Below are 14,526 nucleotides of genomic sequence, written 5' to 3'. Positions count from 1 at the left end.
TGTTTTTCCAATACCTTGGGCCAGCACTTTGCAGGGGTTTCAAGTTCCACCTATTACCATCCTACTTTCATACATCAGAAATGAATGGCGGAGGTTTGGGAGATCTCTTTCATTTCTCATAACTGGGAATGCTACAATATTGCTTTTATTGCAGAGGAGTACAGTGACGCATGAAATGGATCCACCACTTTGTGGTCATCCAGAACCATTTCTGTGCCGTGAATTCTGGTAAACTGATGAAAAGGAGAGGACTTGTCCCCCTGAGACTCGTCAAATCATCCAATAATTTTCCACTAAATGTTATCTTTTGGGGCTATTTAAAGTAAATTGTGCATGCATGTCAGCCAGTGTACTCTATTTACCTACAATAGCTAATTGCTGATGTTTGTCATTCTGTTCCATGGTTCATGCTGCAGTGTTTCAGACTGTTATCACAACATTGTGCACTGCTCTGTCTGACCACAGATGTCATCATTTCAAGTTGGTGCTTCACTAAGTGACTTAGTGAGTGAACATTGTGTACCACATCCCTGAGATATAAGTACCTGTATTCTAATCCTAGTCCAGTCTGTGTCTATAACCAATCACATGATAAAAATAGTCTTTTTCATGGCAAAATAATGAAGTCTTTGGAAAAAGTATGCAATATTACATCACAAGTAGCAGGTTATAATCAGAAACATTCAAAAGAAAGAAGGCACCAACAATAGACTCGAGCCATCTTACACTTGAGCCTTGTTCATTACGGTATCTTTAACCATGTGCCTGCCAAATGAGCTGTTGTGAAACATATAATTGGCTGGCAGATCTAAATAATATCCTACCTTCTTGTAGTCTTTGCAGGGAAATCCTAGTTGTAGTGTATGTATTGCTCACAATAGTGATTTCTTAATGGTTATGTTTCTAATGTTGAATTAAAAATGGCACTACCAGTTTGTGCCATTTTTATGTGGTGGAATGATGTAACATTGGAATAGCATTTCTATGGATAGTGGTTAAATTCACATCTCGAAACCACTTATGGCAAATGACAGAATCGTTCTGCTGTGAAGTACATAGCTGGTTCTCGTCCCCATCCTTCTTCAGTTTGAAATAGTATTGCATCATCATCAACAGGATGACATTCTGTCACTTCTTTCTCTCTGTTTCCAACCCTGCCCCCCCCCCCCCCATCCCCAATTGTCTAGTGCATAAACCCAATCATCTTGTTGTATTACCTTCCTCTGTGAAGAAGGGTCAAGATTTGCATTCTATTTATAAATTTTATAAATTGCGAGTTATGAAAGAGTAAACTGACTCAGCCAGGGCACCACTCTACATATTAAGAAGGAACATTTAATGTTCTTAGATCTTTAAGTAATTAAAGGCAGTGAGCCCCCCATTTATTCTTTTCTGATATTATTGTCAGAGTTTTCTTCTATAGTTTGAAGATTTTTTGCACATTGTGTCTATCTGAGCCACAGAACATTATACCATTATCTAATGATTGAATGAGAATTTGCACAGTAAATTACTTTGATGAAAATACTGTTATATATTGAAGAAATGTTTTATTTACCATTAGCAGGAGATACAAATGCTATAGTTGAGATGGCATAAGAAGATCCCTGACAGCCACAGCACTGTTGTCAGTTTTCAACTGTGAAGCACTAAGAGCTGCAGGCGGAAACAATAGCCATGTACAGAGCTGTGACAGTAGTCATTGCCATAGAAACATTTACAAAATCATCTTACGTTATTGGTTGAGGTAGGCTCATGAAGCTGCTGCCCCCAGCCTGCTGCAACTTGTTATGCCTTCCTTTGCACTCAGTGAGGTTCTTTAATGGATACAGGAACAAGGAACAGAAGCTTTTCATGAACAGAGAATTTCAATATTAATTTATTCTTCATCTAATATCAAATACTAAAAATAATACATAAATGTGTTGCTGAATTTGGAGCATCAGTAGTTAACAGTAGATCTGAGTGTAGAAATATATACAGATTCAATACAATGTCTATTCAGAAGATGTCGAGTCCTGGCCACTATGAAAGTGTGTAAGTGCTATTCAACCGGCAAACACACAAAATTGGGCCAGGGCATGAAGATTTGAACTTAAACACACCTGCTGCTTGAGCTTCAGAGGGGGGATGCTTGCATCTCATTGGCAGCAATGTAATTGTTCATGGCAGCACCCTCATGCTGCAGTGGCAGCTGTAGAAAATACGGCAGCATAATTGGCGGCAAGCATATTTGAAAGTGCGGTTGACTGGATAACGGCCAATACAGCACCCCTCTCTGCCCAACTTGGAAGTTACAGGGGGGAGGCCTGTGCCATGGATAACGATGAGGCTCATTGCTTGGCTGGGGACAGAGCAGACTAGACCCACGTCTCATCATTGTGTCTTGTTAGCACCATGGAAATTTCCCCAGAAAACAAGTACATGACACATCCGGATGCACAGGTAGGAGCATGGAGGGTGCTGACAACTAGTGACAACGTCAATGTTCATGGAAATAGTGACCTGTGGTGTTGGCAGTAATGGTGTTGCAGGTGGGCAGGCAAGGGCTTCCATCAGTCAGATAGCGATGGATGAAGGCACCTGCTCGGTAAGCTGTGTTGGAGACTGCATTGTGGCAGGCAGATGTGGCTGTGTCATGGTGGCCTGACATCATGCAACGATGAAATCTGAAACAACTTGATCTGCAGCAAGACAGAGTACAGTATGAACTCAGAAACATCAGTAAGGCATCATCGCCTGAATGTGAAGCCTGAAGTTTTGATATTTGTGTCTTTGACATTCAAACGAAAAATTTGGCATCGCTATTAGAATGTGGCGTGAAAAGTGCTGTACTGACTTGCTGTACTCCGTTGTGTTTGCAGAATTCCTTGGAAGAAAAAGAAGGTCAATTGTCAGATACAGTTGTTTATGACAAGCCTTGGGAAGAAAATAGAGAAGCGGGCGCCTTGATAGTGCTGGTGGCATTTATTGAATGTACTGAGATAGCAAAAGGATACTTGCTGTAGGCATTGATGATAATAAACCAGATCTGTCCAAAAGGGGCCAGCAAAGTCTACATGGAGGCATTGCCATAGAGTATCAGAATGTGGCTAGGAGAAAAATTCCAGCTGCAGAGCGGTCTATTGTCAGCGCAAGCACAACATTGTGCCCTTACACATTCCACCTGCTTATCTAAACCATGTACCATGGTGGCGCATCATGTGCTTAGTGTGAACAGTTCCCCAATGACGTCTATATAGAACGACTTAACACTTGCTGTTGCAACAGGGAGGGGATTAAAACTATTGTTCATTCGTTAGACATGTGAAGCAGAATCACATCATTCAGAAGAGATAAACTATTGCAGTGCACAAAGTATCTTCATGCTAAGGGATCGGGAACACATTTTGGAGAGCACGGCCAACATTTGTGAAGGTAACTTTTTAACAATTGTAGTGATTGGTTGTGCTCTGTGGCTTGTGTGATCTGCTATGAATCAGTAGGGAAAGAATCCAGTGCTTGCATATCAGAAGAATCAATATGTAAGCAGGAAGTATCCAATGCAGCAAATGTTGCATCTGTGTCGACAGGTAAATGAGACAATGTGACAACATTTATGTCTTGTGCTGTTGGGTGAAACACTTTCATACTGGTAATCTGACAATAATAGCAACCAATGTTGAAGCTTTTGCACCATGTGATCAGGAACTTCTTTTGACCAATGAAACAGTGCAGTCAGATGCTAATGGTCCATGACAAGGAAAAATTTTCTACCACACAGATAATGATGAAATTTGGTGACATCATTATTATATCCGGGACTTCCTTCTGCATCTGACTATAATTGATCTGAGCACTATTCAGAAATGTGATAGGCTGTTCTCTTTTGCCAGTTTTGCGGGATGAAACTACCTGATGCTTGTCTCTTTGTCCAATGGTAATTGAAGATAGGCTACTGCAAGATCAATTTTTGAGAAGAATTGTCCCCCCGTTAAGTGATCCAAAATTTCCTCTATATGTAGGAGTACGTAGGGATCTATGACTGTCTGTGAATTTACTGTACATTTGATATGTGCACAAAGAAGAATCTTCCCATTTTGCTTATGAATAATGACTAATTGATGCCCACTGACTTTCTGAAATAATTATTAAGACACCAACGGATTCCAGTCTGAATTTCTGTAGCCACGTCACCATGTAATGCATGTGGCATAGGGAATGGGTGCAAATCAATGTCTGTGAATTTGCTGTGCGTTTGATATCTGCACAGAGATGAATGTTCCTATTTGGCTTATGAATGATGACTAAGGTCTTCCGAAATAGTTTTTAAGACACCAACGCATTGTAGTCTCTGAATTTCTGTAGCCACATTGTCATGTTATGCATGTGGCACAGGGCGTGTGCAGCAAAACTTGGGTTGTGCATTAGCTTTCAGCATAATGTGTGTGAGAAAATCTTTTGCACATACTACAGTACCACTGAACATTTTAACAAAGAAAACAATCAATTTTTGACAATATAATGTAATTGGATAGATAAAAAAACCTGCTCACCAAGTGGTGGTAGAACACGTACATAAAAGAAGATTATAATTAGGCAAGCTTTCAGAGCCAGAGACTACTTTTTCAGGCAGAAGGATTGAAGGGGAAGGAAGAGGGGTGAGGAAAATGACTGGAGAGGTCTAGGAAAAGGGGTAGATTTAGGAAAAGACACCCAGAACTGCAGGTCAGGGGAGACTTATAAGACAGCATGCGAAGAAAAGACTGAATGTTGGAGGCTGCACTGGACGAGATTTGAAAATCTGAGAGCTTTAAACCTTCACCCCTCTTCCCCTTCAGCCTTTCTGCCTGAAGAAGGAGCCACTGGCTCCATAAGCGTAACTAATTATAATTTTCTTTTATGTGTGTGTTCTGCCGCCACTTGGTGAGTAGATTTTTTTATCTATCCAATTACATTGAACAAATTTTTGATACTTGTCACAGAGTTGTTGAATTGTGGCATGGGAAATTTTTGTATCCATGGCATGCACCTCGCCTTGTTTGTCTAATGTTGTAACTTAAAGTTGAACAAATATATTTCAAGGAAGGCGCAATACATGAAAGTTACAGATCAAGTAAACAGAGTAAGACGTGTGTACACTTTAACAGTCAAATCATAACTGAGTCCAAGTCTAGCGGTCGCTGGCTGGCTGGCCGCTTCGGTGGCGCTGCTGCTGCATGGCTGGCAGACAGCGCCGCATGTAGAGGATGCGCGTAACTGTGCTGCGGCTCTTTGAAAGATCGGCGAGTCACAACACTTTTCCCCCCTTCGAATTTTTTGCACAGATCTTGATGGAGGTGGCCTGCAGATTGCTAACATCCGTAGGTGTTGTTTGACTGGCTGTAAAGTCTCGAGGAGGAGGCTTCCTGTACGGACGGAAGTGTCCCCAATGATAACGGGTCGAGATGACATGGGGGCCGAATCTGCTGGAGCCCTGTGCACCAATCTGCCTGTTGTGGCAAGTCCGGTTGTTATAACAGGGAACATGGGCCATGTGCCCGCATCTGTAGGAGAAGGAGGCGAGTAGAGTTGCTCCGACAGATGATGGTCATCTGGTTCCTGCATGGGCACGTCTCCTGGTGGTGTCAGTTCTTGTGCTGAGAGGTGAGAGGACTGTGTTGTGAGTAATGAGAGATTCCAGTATCCCGAGTGTCAGGTAGAGCCGAAGGTGGTGTAGCGGCATCCGGAACAGGCGTTGCTGGCACATGAGGCCGAAGCTGGTCCGAATGACACACTGCAACACATGTGTCTGTCTGGATTTCATACAGGCGTCGGCCACAGTGTCGTAAGATGCGGCCAGGACTCCATTTTGGCTGCCTGCTGTATCCCCGTACCCATACAAGGTCGTCGGCAGTGAACCAGCCAAGCGAAGGCACCCGCGGCCTTGAGGTGGAAGGCTGCAGAAGATGAAGTAGCGTGCGGGGCTGTCGGCCATGTAAGAACTCAGTCGGGCTGTGGTCCCCCATGGGGGTGAAACGGTAAGAAGCCAGAAATTGGAGAAGCGCATCATCAGCAGTAGAAGAAGTCAGAAGTTTCCTCATCTGAACCTTAAATGTGCGGACCAGTCGTTCAGCCTTCCCCTTTGACTGTGGATGGAACGGAGGGGCCGTGACATGCATGACGCCGTGACGGGCACAAAAATCCGCAAAATCAGAAGAGGCAAATTGCAGACCATTATCAGTAACAAGAGTAGAGGGAAGGCCTTCCAAAGAGAAAATGCGAGCTAGAGCATTGGTGGTTGCTGCGGTGTAGGCTACGTGCAACGGACAATGAAAGGAAAGTTAGAGTAGGCATCAGTAACGAGAAGCCAATAAGTACCTAAAAAAGGTCCCGCGAAGTCAGCATGAATATGCTCCCAGGGCTTTTCAGGCAAAGGCCATGGTAACAAAGATGACTTCGGGGCGGCGGCCTGTGATGCACAAGGGCCACAGGCAGCGACCATGTGTGTGATTTCAGAGTCGATGCCAGGCCAGTCCACATGACAGCACACCAGAGATTTTGTGTGAGAGACACGCCAGTGCCCTTGGTGAAGGAGGCGCAAGACCAAAGCACACAAAGACGCAGGTACCACAACACGTGGCGAAGCATTTTTGGTGGAAAGGAGGATAACACCATCCATAGCTGTGAGGTGGTAACGCAAAGCGTGGTAGTTCCGCAATGGATCAGAAGTCTTAGTGGATGGACGATCTGGCCAACCCTCCTGAATACAGCATAAAACCCGGGAGAGGGTAGGGTCAGAACCCGTAGCAGCCGCCAGCCGGTCCCCGGTGATGGGGAACCCGTCCACAACCTGCTGCTCGGCAACATCCAGGTGAAAACACAACAGTTCGTCCCTATCGAATGCCAGATCAGGACCCATGGGAAGGCGAGACAGTTCATCAGCATTCACATGTTGAGCCGTCGGCCAGAAATGAATCTCATAATTGAAACGAGACAAGTAAAGAGCCCAATGCTGGAGGCGGTGTGCAGCCTTGTCGGGAAGTGACGTTGATGGATGAAACAAGGAAACATGTGGTTTGTGATCCATAACAAGATGAAATTTGGGTCCATAGAGAAAAACACCAAATTTATGAGGAGCATAAATAATGGCCAAAGATTCTTTTTCAATTTGAGAATACTTCTGTTGGGCATCCGTAAGCATTTTGGAGGCATAAGCAATGGTTTGTTCAGAACCGTCAGAAAAACGGTGCGGAAGGACTGCACTGACCCCGTATTGAGAGGCGTCCATGGCAAGAACAAGATGTTGGCCAGGTCGATAAGTAGTCAGGCACAGGGCCTGTTTCAGCATAGTCTTCAATTTCTGGAAAGCCGCATCGCATGACATGGACCAGTGAAAAGTCACATTTTTATGCAACAAGCGATGCACCGGGTGAGCCACCGAAGCAGCAGACAGTAAAAACTTGTCATAATATGCTATTTTCCCCAAGAAGGCTTGCAGTTCCTTAACAGATGTAGGGCGAGGAAGGGCATCGATCGCAGCGACAGTTTGCTGAAGCGGACGAATACCATCCCGAGAAAGTTGAAACCCCAAGTACGTGTTAGATGCCTGAAAAAATTTTGATTTCTGAAGATTACACTTTAGACCAGCAATCTGTAAGACATGAAAAAGTGTGCGGAGATTTTGAAGATGTTCGTCAGTGGTGGAGCCAGTGACAACAGTGTCGTGCTGGTAATTTATACACCCCGGGACAGTGAGCAATAATTGTTCCAAGAATCGCTGGCAGGGGTGCTGGCAACCCCGAATGGCAATTGTTTGTATTGATAGAGGCCGAAAGGCATGTTAAGGACCAGAAACTGCCGGGAAGCAGCGTCAAGAGGAAGTTGATGATTAGCTTCTGACAGGTCAAGTTTAGAAAAATACTGGCCTCCAGCAAGTTTTGTGAACAATTCTTCAGGTCGAGGCATAGGGTAAGTGTTGATAAGGCATTGAGCATTTACAGTAGCTTTGAAATCGCCACAGAGACGAATATCACCATTTGGCTTAGCAATGACAACGACAGGAGAGGACCACTCACTGGAAGTAACAGGAAGCAAGACCCCTGAAGCAGTGAGATGACCCAGCTCCCGTTTGACCTGATCACAAAGGGCCACAGGAATGGGCCGAGCCCGAAAAAACTTAGGCTGAGCAGTGTGTTTGAGCATGATATGAGATTCAAAGTCGTTTGCATGGCCTAGCCCAGGAGAAAAAAGGGACGAAAATGTCGTCGACAAGGAATCCAATTGAGCATAAGGAATAGCATCAGAGACAATATTGACAGAGTCATCTATGGAGAACCCAAAAATGGGAAAGGCATCGAAACCAGAAAGATTCTCCGCATTACTATGGTCGACCACAAATATGGGAACAGTGCGAACGACAGATTTGTAAGATACCTCAGCATCATATTGTCCCAAGAGAGAAATCTTCTGTTTATTGTAAGTCCGAAAGTGACAGGTGACAGGATTGGAGAACCCAACTGAAGATAGGTCTGAGAATTGATGATAGTGGCAGCAGAACCATTATCCACCTGCATGCGAACATCTTGGCCAAGTATTTGGACAGTGAGGAATAACTTCCCTGAAAGGGAAGAAGTACAGTTGACAGACGACACAGAATCAAAATCAGCCTCATGTTCATGAACATCATGTATGCAGTCGGATTTGCAAACGAATGACACATGAGCCTTTTTTTTGGCATTTGTGACAAACGGCCCAATGTTGTGGACAGACGACACAGAATCAAAATCAGCATCATGTTCATGAACATCATGTATGCAGTCGGATTTGCAAACGGATGACACAGAATCAAAATCAGCGTCATGTTCATGAACATCATGTATGCAGTCGGATTTGCAAACTGATGACACATGAGCCTTTTTTTTTTGCATTTGTGACAAACGGCCCAATGTTGTGGACAGACGACACAGAATCAAAATCAGCATCATGTTCATGAACATCATGTATGCAGTCGGATTTGCAAACGGATGACACATGAGCCTTTTTTTTTTGCATTTGTGACACACGGCTCAAAGTTGTGGACAATCTTCTCGTGAATGTTTCATAAAACACCGCGGACATGAAGGAAGTTGCCGTGGGTTTTGCTGCAGTTTCTTAGAGGTTTGTTTACAGTTAGGCCGAGGCTGCACTTGGGAGCATACTGCAGCCATGTCGGCCGGCGGGGACACGCCACACGTTTCGTCAACATCACACAGAGGTTGTATTTCCCCGACGTCGCCCCATGCCTCTATTTGCGCTCCAGCTGCGCGAGAAATTTCAAAAGACTGCGCGAGAAATTTCAAAAGACTGAGCAATGGATAGCACTTCATCTAGAGTTGGATTTGCCAACTGAAGGGCGCCGATCAGATAATAGCATCCCATACCATGGAATCGGCATAGGATTCTTTGTGAACTTCAGTAACAAATTGACACTTTCTACTGAGGCCGTGAAGTTCAGCAGCCCAAGTGCGATAGAATTGATTTGGTTGTTTTTGACAACGATAAAAGGCAACATGAGAGGCTACCACATGCGTTTGCTTTTGAAAATAGATGGACAGAAGTGAGCACATTTCAGAAAAAATGCAGGATCTTTCAAAGGAGCCAATTGCGACAACAACCGATACATTTGAGGTGAAATCCATGAAAGGAACAGAGACTTAAATGTTTGTTCTTCCGCGACATGAAATGCCAAGAAGTGCTGTCGAAGACATTTTTCATATTCAGACCAGTCTTCTGCCGTCTCGTCGTAAGGAGGAAAAGTAGGTAGAGACGACGATGAGAGACGCCCCGCATTTGATGCCACGACGAAATCACGAATCACATTTGTGAGAAGCGTTTACTGTTCTATGAGACCTTGCAATAGTTGCTCTAAAGTAGCCATGGGAACATGTGGGACAACGATGTAAAAGAAAAATCACTACCTCGTCGCCAATTGTTGTAACTTAAAGTTGAACTAACATATTTCAAGGAAGACGCAATACATGAAAGTCGCAGATCAAGTAAACAGAGTAAGACGTGTGTACACTTTTAACAGTCAAATCATAACTGAGTCCAAGTCTAGCGGTCGCTGGCTGGCTGGCCGCTTCGGTGGCGCTGCTGCTGCATGGCTGGCAGACAGCGCCGCATGTAGAGGACGCGCGTAACTTCGCAGCGGCACTTTGAAAGATCGGCGAGTCACAACATCTAATCTGAAGGAATCAAATGCACCAATACCAAAAATATCTGGGATCATGCGTGAGTGGACTGTAGCAAAAGGGACTTCCTTAGTTGTGTTTTTGTATTTTGCAGGTATGCAGCATGTCCCATGCACTGAAATGCTGTCACTGTTATAGATGGTGAGATGCACACTTGATGTTTGCAAGGATGGTTGGCCAATTTTTTCATATGTATCTAGGTTAAGGAGTGTCACAGGAGCTGTGGTATTTAGTTGTAAAGGCACCTACTGGTTAAGATACACAATGTAATCCAAAGTTTGTGACATGCTCTGTGAAGACAGTTGTCCATTCTGTGTTGTGAAAAACTGTGTTAGAGTACTTTAGTGAATTTCGAGATTGGGAGAGCCATTTTCACGTGTTTGGTATTTGCATTATATGCATGTGTGTGCATTTTCTGTGTCTTCCCTTGTCTTATTTTTGAGCAGGAGGAGGCGCAGAATCTGAACATGAGATAAAACTGAAGGGCTTTCTAGTCTTTTGCGGGCAGACCAGTTTTGTATGTCCCGTGCAATGACGGAAATTGCATTCAGCTTGTCTGAAGAAGCAGTTCTTCCGATCGTAGGTGACATAGCATTTCACACATGACTTCACTTTGCGTGGAGCTGGGGCAGTGTAATAAGTGTTGTGTTGGCAAAGCAAATGCTGGATGTTGTGTGTCTGGCTTTGTTTATACGGTGCTGAAATGCGAGTGCTGGGGCTGGGGCTGTGGCTGCGATATGGGTTGTTTGTCTCAAATAAAGCAATAACTGGTAGACAGAAGACTTGCTTGGCCATATCTTGAACTTTGCGTTCTTCAATAACTTTAAGCACTTCACTAAGGCTAGTGTTGTGACGCTTTAAAATTTCAGCACTCAGTCTCTGATCTGATAGATTCTGAACTGTAGCATCACAAAGCATTTCACACTGACAAGTTGTGCCACAGACACAACTGAATTTACGGTCTCTAGCCATGCCCTGCAATTCCACAATCCATCCTTGATATGACTGATCACTACAATGTTGCATGTGTGTACATTTTCTGTGTCTTCCCTTGTCTTATTTTTGAGCAGGAGGAGGTGCAGAATCTGAACATGAGATAACACTGAAGGGCTTTCTAGTCTTTTGTGGGCAGATCAGTTTTGTATGTCCCTTGTGTGGCTGGGTTTGGGACTCACTGAGGGGAAACAATTTCACTAGGAGGCAGTAGGTGTTCACTCCTACACATGAAAACAAAAGTGTATGACATGATTCACCTGTGATTTTGTAGGCATTGAAATGTTGATGCAGCCATTTTATGTATTCTTTCCATGTTTCCTTCATATCATCAAACTGTTGGAAGGGCAGAGGCAGTAGCCGAATTCCTTCATTAGCTTCTGGTGCCTTTTGCTGCTGGGCTGCTTGTGCTTGTACGAGGGGAAAAAACTGCTGACAGCAGTTCTGTTATTTGTTGACTCTGAAAATGAACAAGACATATTAGACACTGCACATATTACACACTGCACTGCACTTACACATTGTTCTCCCTGGTTTGCCATAATTCCTTAAATAACTCAGCTTAAATATTTCAGCAAAATATGTGCATATGCACAAAAAATAATTCAATAGACTTAAAAAAGATTGTCCCACTCCGGTATCCAAAGCTCCCCATCCCATCCTCGTCACCAGTATGTTGTTCTTCCTTTGCATGCTGTGTGGTTCTTTAGTGGATACAAGAACAAGGAACAGATACCGTTCTTGAACAGAGACTTCAGATATTTATTTAGCTTACATCTAAAATCAAATAGTAAAAATAATACATAACTTTCTTGCAGAATTTGCAGCATCAGTTGCTAACAAGAAATTTGAGTGTAGAAATACATGCAGATACAAAAGACTTACAAATCTGTCACTCTTCAGTACAATGTCAATTAGAAGATGTTGAGCCCTGGCCACTATGAAAGTCTAAATGTTTTTCAAGTGGGAAAGAAATAAAAATGAGCCGGGACATGAATGTTCAAACTTAAGTACACCCACTACTGGAGCTCTGGAGAGGGGATGCTTGCCTCTCATTAGCAGCAGCGTAATAATTCATGGCAGTGCCCTCATGCTGTGGTGGCAGCTGTAGAAAACGCCGTGGTGTAATTGGCAGCATGTGTATTTGAAAGTGTGGCCAACTGTATAATGTCTGTTACCGCATAACTGTCAGGGATCCAATTCAACTATAGTGAAATATCGCATAAATAAAGTGATCAATCAATAGATAACACCAGTTTTTCTTCTCAAAATGTTCCATCTTTTATTCTGACAAGTATTTTTTTTAATACATGGGCACTAATTGGCAAAAGCTTATACTAGCATCTACTGCTTTTTGACAACTAATCAGTAGTCTAAAAGGAACTGTTGTTAATAAGTTTGTTCAGTTTTTCTGAAAATGAGGGGACTTACTTGAAAATGATAATTCGATGTAATCAAAAGTTTTGCAGTTGCGTAATAGAGAAACTAATGTCTTTGAACATGTTTACATTTACAATATTGATGAGATATATCATTTAACAGTCTGAGGCAGGAACTGATGAATGGCTGGAAATGCAAGAGCTGAAAAATGATCTCAACGAGGAGTGGCGAGCCCTTGAAGATTTCACTCGAGCCAGGCAGATTCTGAAGGAGGCACTTCAGAGTGTGCAGTGTCCATCTTCAGGTGAACCGTGTTCCAAATTTGTGTACAATTTTTTCCACAAACGTTGCTTAAACAACCAACTTTTTCTTCTGTTATCCAGGACAATAATTATTTATGGTAGGGTCCTTTCAAGGTAACTACAAGGTGTACAACTTTGCTTCCGCCGTTTCTTCCCCAACATTTGAGGCTTTAATGAAACAAATTGGTTACACGTGTATCGTTCAAAGTATTTTCCATCACTGGCCACTACTTTCTCCCATCTTTCGGGCAGCATATGAATCCCGCGTCGAAAAAATTGTTTTATCTTTTGAAGCAATCAACGAATCGATCCAATTTGTGACTTCTTGATGAGATCGGAAGTGTTGGTCAGCCAGGCCATGCACCACTGATCTAAACAGGTGATAGTCAGAGGGAGCAATGTCTGGGGAATATGGTGGGTGGGGTAGGACTTCCCATTTTAATGTTTCCAAGTACATTTTGATCTCTTTTGCAACTTGGGGTTGAGCATTATCATGCTGCAAAATCACTTTATTGTGCCTCTCGCTGTATCGTGGCTGTTTGTCTTTTAATGCTCTGCTCAAACACATTAATTGCATTCGATAACGAGCACCTGTGATTGTTTCACTTGATTTTAACACCTCATAGTACACGACGCCGAGGTGGTCCCACCAAATGCAGAGCACGATCTTGGATCCGTGAATATTCGGTTTCGCCATCGACGTGGAAGCATGGCCGGGATATCCCCATGATTTTTTGTATTTAGGGTTATTGTAATGAACCAATTTTTCATACACGGTCACAACACGATGCAGAAATCTCTTCCATTTTTGCCTCTGAAGCAACTGTTCACAAACACACAAACACCATTCAACATCTCTTGGTTTCAGCTCACATGGGACCCAAGTTCCTTCTTTCTGAATCATCCCCATAGCCTTGAGGCGTTTTGAAATGGCTTGCTGTGCCACTCCCACTAATCGTGCCAATTCTTCTTGAGTTTGAGGTGAGTCTTCACTCAGCAATGCCTGCAATTCTGCATCTTCAAAAACATTCTCTCTTCCACTAGTATGACAGTCTACGACATTAAAATCACCGTTCTTGAAGCGTTGAAAACACACACAACACATTCTTTCACTAATAGCGTCCTTACCATATATACTTGAGAGCATTCAATGAGACTCAGCCACTGTTTTCTTCATACTGAAACAAATCAGTAATACTTCCCGCAAATGATGAGAATTAGGCTCGTAAACTGACGTTTTCAATCAAGAACAACTTTATGATTCAGACACAAATCGACTAATGTTTGAATGTGGTTATGTTGACCAAGGTCCAAGCTAACTGCTTGACATCTGTGATCTGTTTCTTTCGACTGCTACTTGCTGTTGTTGCCACCTATCGGCAAATGGTGGAAGCAAAGTTGTACACCTTGTAATTATACAGGTGGTTAGGTACGAATGGGATATCTGTAAGCATTAACATGAATGAATTGATTTAGTTTTCTTAATAGAGCAACATAGGTTGAGTTGAATTGTCTGAAATGAGCTGAAACGGATAATGGGGCTTGTACAGAAGATCGTCCTGTGAAGTAATTGTAAGCTTCCAATGGATTGTTTTGCAGTTATGCATTTGTGTTTGAATCCTATTATGAGTTTAGCCAACTGAGTTTCAAGCAAACAACTT

General features: G+C 43.1%; 1 protein-coding gene across 3 annotated transcripts in view; it reads left to right on the top strand.

Moving 5' to 3' along the window:
• Nucleotides 1–14,526, top strand: part of LOC126473461 (uncharacterized) — a 265,016-nt gene that overhangs the window by 41,109 nt on the left and 209,381 nt on the right. For 2 of the 3 annotated variants that reach the window (XM_050100524.1, XM_050100525.1), the window contains exon 4: nt 12,726–12,867. The exons of the other annotated variant lie outside the window; for it this stretch is intronic. In XM_050100524.1, coding sequence (XP_049956481.1) covers nt 12,726–12,867 — 142 coding nt within the window. The remainder of the gene's footprint in view (nt 1–12,725; nt 12,868–14,526) is intronic. 3 annotated transcript variants of the gene reach the window in all.

The sequence above is a fragment of the Schistocerca serialis genome, chromosome 4 (assembly GCF_023864345.2).
Source record: "Schistocerca serialis cubense isolate TAMUIC-IGC-003099 chromosome 4, iqSchSeri2.2, whole genome shotgun sequence".
NCBI lineage: Eukaryota > Metazoa > Arthropoda > Insecta > Orthoptera > Acrididae > Schistocerca > Schistocerca serialis.
The sequence above is the reverse complement of the archived record's forward strand: the minus strand, read 5'-3'. Positions and strand labels throughout refer to the sequence as shown.